The sequence below is a fragment of the Culex quinquefasciatus genome, chromosome 2 (assembly GCF_015732765.1).
Source record: "Culex quinquefasciatus strain JHB chromosome 2, VPISU_Cqui_1.0_pri_paternal, whole genome shotgun sequence".
Taxonomy (NCBI): domain Eukaryota; kingdom Metazoa; phylum Arthropoda; class Insecta; order Diptera; family Culicidae; genus Culex; species Culex quinquefasciatus.
Genome location: NC_051862.1, coordinates 3,476,669 through 3,479,809, shown reverse-complemented (window position 1 = coordinate 3,479,809; position 3,141 = coordinate 3,476,669). Strand labels below are relative to the sequence as shown.

At 38.5% G+C, this 3,141-nt stretch overlaps 1 protein-coding gene across 1 annotated transcript; it reads right to left on the bottom strand.

Moving 5' to 3' along the window:
• Window positions 1-753: 753 nt before the first annotated feature.
• On the bottom strand, window positions 754-2,784 carry LOC119766554. The gene is made up of 3 exons (XM_038251310.1): window positions 1,631-2,784; window positions 1,402-1,568; window positions 754-1,338 (listed from the first exon to the last, which is right to left on the bottom strand). The coding sequence occupies exons 1-3, from the start codon at window positions 2,740-2,742 to the stop codon at window positions 965-967; spliced, it is 1,653 nt and encodes a 550-aa protein (XP_038107238.1). The 5' UTR covers window positions 2,743-2,784; the 3' UTR covers window positions 754-964.
• Between the last annotated feature and the right edge of the window lie 357 nt (window positions 2,785-3,141).

Sequence of the window (3,141 nt, the reverse complement as noted above, 5' to 3'; positions counted from 1 at the left end):
AAGTGATTCATGACCTGATACCTCTTGCACGTTACGCCACACGACATGTGCCCTCCAGGGATCGACTCTACATGGAAAGTGGTGGTGCTGCATTGCACACATTAAAATGTTTTATTTTCCGCTCGGCTGACTTCTGACAGCAGAGTCGTTCGTTTCTTTCCAAAGGACCCTCTATCAGTGAAGCCCTGACGCTGATAAGAAGAACTCAATTAGTTGAAGAGGTGCCATTTGTCCTGGGGTAACTATGTGGTCTTACTGGGAAAGGATTCGATTAGATCACTGAAAACGAATCACAATCAAACTGTTGATGAAATACACTTTCAAACAAAAAAATACCCATCAAAGTAGGCCACGCTTTTGTTCAGCGCCTCTTCAATCGATTAATTCAAAAGGGTGATAAAATCTAGATCCGCCCCCGCACCAACGCAGTAGGCCTTGTCGCAAATTTTTACAACCTTTCACGTGCAGAGTCTCCTCCTCACCTTATCCAAGCAATTTATCAAACGCTATAAAATTTGCGCCGAAACACTTTTCTTTTACGACGGTGGCGGCCTACTTCGATCCGTAGTGCTTTTTACGAGCCTACGAAAGCTCCTGGAAGGATTTTGTTTTGTTTTGAAGCGACTCCTTTGTGTGTCTGTGAGGAAACTACGACTGTCGTTGGTTTTGATACTTTTTTTTCGTTCCGTTTTGAAGAGTATGATCATAATCGACGTTACTATCATTCTTCAAAAGAAATAAAAAAAACTACAATTTGAAATTATACAAGGTTTAGTTTATTTCTTGAATTCTTCAATAATGGAAATTAATTCCAAAACCTAACTTAAAATATGAACGTTTTGCTCTGAACACAATACTTGGATATCAAATTTGATGCAAATGAGTTTATCACATCGCCTTTTTTAATGCCTTTGAAAAAATGTTACAGTGAATTTATGGTTTAAAAAACTAAGATTCAATTGAATTATTTTTCCATGTAAGCCACAATCCAATCCACATAACGTTTAATTCCTAAATAAATTAACGGAAACCTCTCGGAATAGTGTTCAATATTAATACCATACAACACGAATCTCAGCTGACCATCGGGTTTGACAAATCTACCAAGATGACCTCTATGCTTATCTACATGATATCCTACACCTTCTGTACAAAGCAACTCTTTAGGGTTATGTTTCTCTACGAAATTATCGTTGCATTCGGGAAACCCTATTTCTACCACTTCGAACGGTTCCAGTATCGGTTGAGCGCTCTGAGTCATCGTTACGAGCGTATATCGGGAGGATTTTTCCCCACCCAAATTTTCAGTCGTTGGCAAACAAGCCGGTTGAGTTGAATCTAAATGTGATAAAATGTTTTAAATTAAATGCTGAAAAATAAAATATGCCTGTGAATTCTTACCAGAGAAAAGAATGTCCTTCTCCAAACGTATCAAAACGATGCTATTCATATGGGGATGTTCAACGATATGTTCCACCTCGTAATCATGCCCGGGAAGATCGCATTTCGTTACATCATTGCTGTCACAATTGGAACGCAACCTGCAGCCTCCTAATCGTACGAAAAAGCTGTGAGGAGGAAAATTGATTATTCAAGATTAAAAAAAAATAAAGTGAATTTCATAACTTACTATTTGAAGTTGGCACATTCTTTAGAAGTTATAACGTAGCGATTGTTTATGATTGTTCCAACGCAAAAGAAATTATTTTTTTCAAGAGCCATATCATAAAAACCCAAAAGGGCAATCCAAGGAAAGTTACAAAGTTGCTGTTTTCCACTTTGATCTTGATTTAACTTTCCACAATCCTTTGGCAAAATGGAGTTGTTGTGCGCGGTGAACTGTACTTCCTGTGATGTTTTCCTTTCAATCACTCTTAGTAAATTTAGCTTCGTTTTTTCGTTTATCCATTGGGCAGTCAACCACGAATTGGTGAACACTGCCATCGAGAAGGAATTACACTCGTTGCCGGCTTCCTTCGTATAACTTCCAACAAAGTACAAATTTTCGTTGATTTCGTAAAACAGACTACCCGTGCTTTCGGTGAGACACAGTGCTGTTCCATCGCGAGCTTTACAGCGCGACAAACTGCCATTATTGTTGAATAATGTGAAGCATCCCCAGTCATACTTGAACATTTCAAATGCATCTTCATCTTCAACTGCTTGATTGGGTCTCCGAATCCAACCAACATAAGGACCATCTACTAGTGAGTAATCAATGTCTTGGGCCAAACAGGCTGCGTAAATTTTTTCATTGAAGGTCACATCACCAGATAACTCCAAAATAGCAAAATGACTATTCCGATCTAAATCTATCTCTCCATAACGATGAACACTTGAAACATCGTGTTCAGTAGCAACAATGTCGTTGTCTGCCTTCGCAATGCGAATTCCTAACTCAACTACAATATTTCCACTTTTTATCGTTTCGTTACTTTCGTCCATCAGGCAGTGTTCAGCTACCAGAACAAACTTTTCACTAATCAGCGTTCCAGTGCAGGTGTAGTCCAAGGTAACCGAATTTATTTTGGTCGTCCAAATGTAAATATTTGCACTCCAAGGCCACAAACTCTTGTACGTTTCACCTTCGTCAAGTGCGAACTTCGATGGAGTTAGCTTATCTATTCTACAATGATCCACGTACGGTTTTGGTTCACTTTCTTCGTTGAATTTTATAAATACTAAGCCTAAGCCAAGGACTAAGCCTGTTGCTACTAGTGCTGCGCCAACAGTCTTTTTCATGGTGTCTTCTCGTTCGGAACTGTGCGACCCGTTCTTATCACTTTGCTGCAACGGACTGAATTCTTGGGTGCAGTAGCGCTCTGCTTGTCAGTTGTAGAATTGCCAGCTAGAACGATGCGTTTCATTAGGGCAGATTACGTAAATCTCCACCAATTTTGCGCCAATTGGTACTTGCCTCACTTGCGTAAAAATATAGTTGAGTCATTCGACGTCATACGGGAATCCCAGGTTTAGTGATAATTCAACCATCACTGGAATTTTTGATATTATGCACGGAGATTGGCTTGTTTTTATTCTTTAAATGGGTTTTGTTTATTTTATATTTTATATTTTCAATTTATATAAATAAATGTAATATGAATGTTGATTTATTTATTTTTTCTGATGATAAATAAAGAC

Excerpts from the sequence above, each read along its gene's own strand:
- LOC119766554 (XM_038251310.1), bottom strand. The coding sequence starts at position 2,742 with ATGAAAAAGACTGTTGGCGCAGCACTAGTAGCAACAGGCTTAGTCCTT. Across the intron at positions 1,569-1,630 it reads GAATGTGCCAACTTCAAATA|CTTTTTCGTACGATTAGGAG; the intron begins GTAAGTTATGAA and ends TCCTCCTCACAG. Across the intron at positions 1,339-1,401 it reads GAAGGACATTCTTTTCTCTG|ATTCAACTCAACCGGCTTGT; the intron begins GTAAGAATTCAC and ends TATCACATTTAG.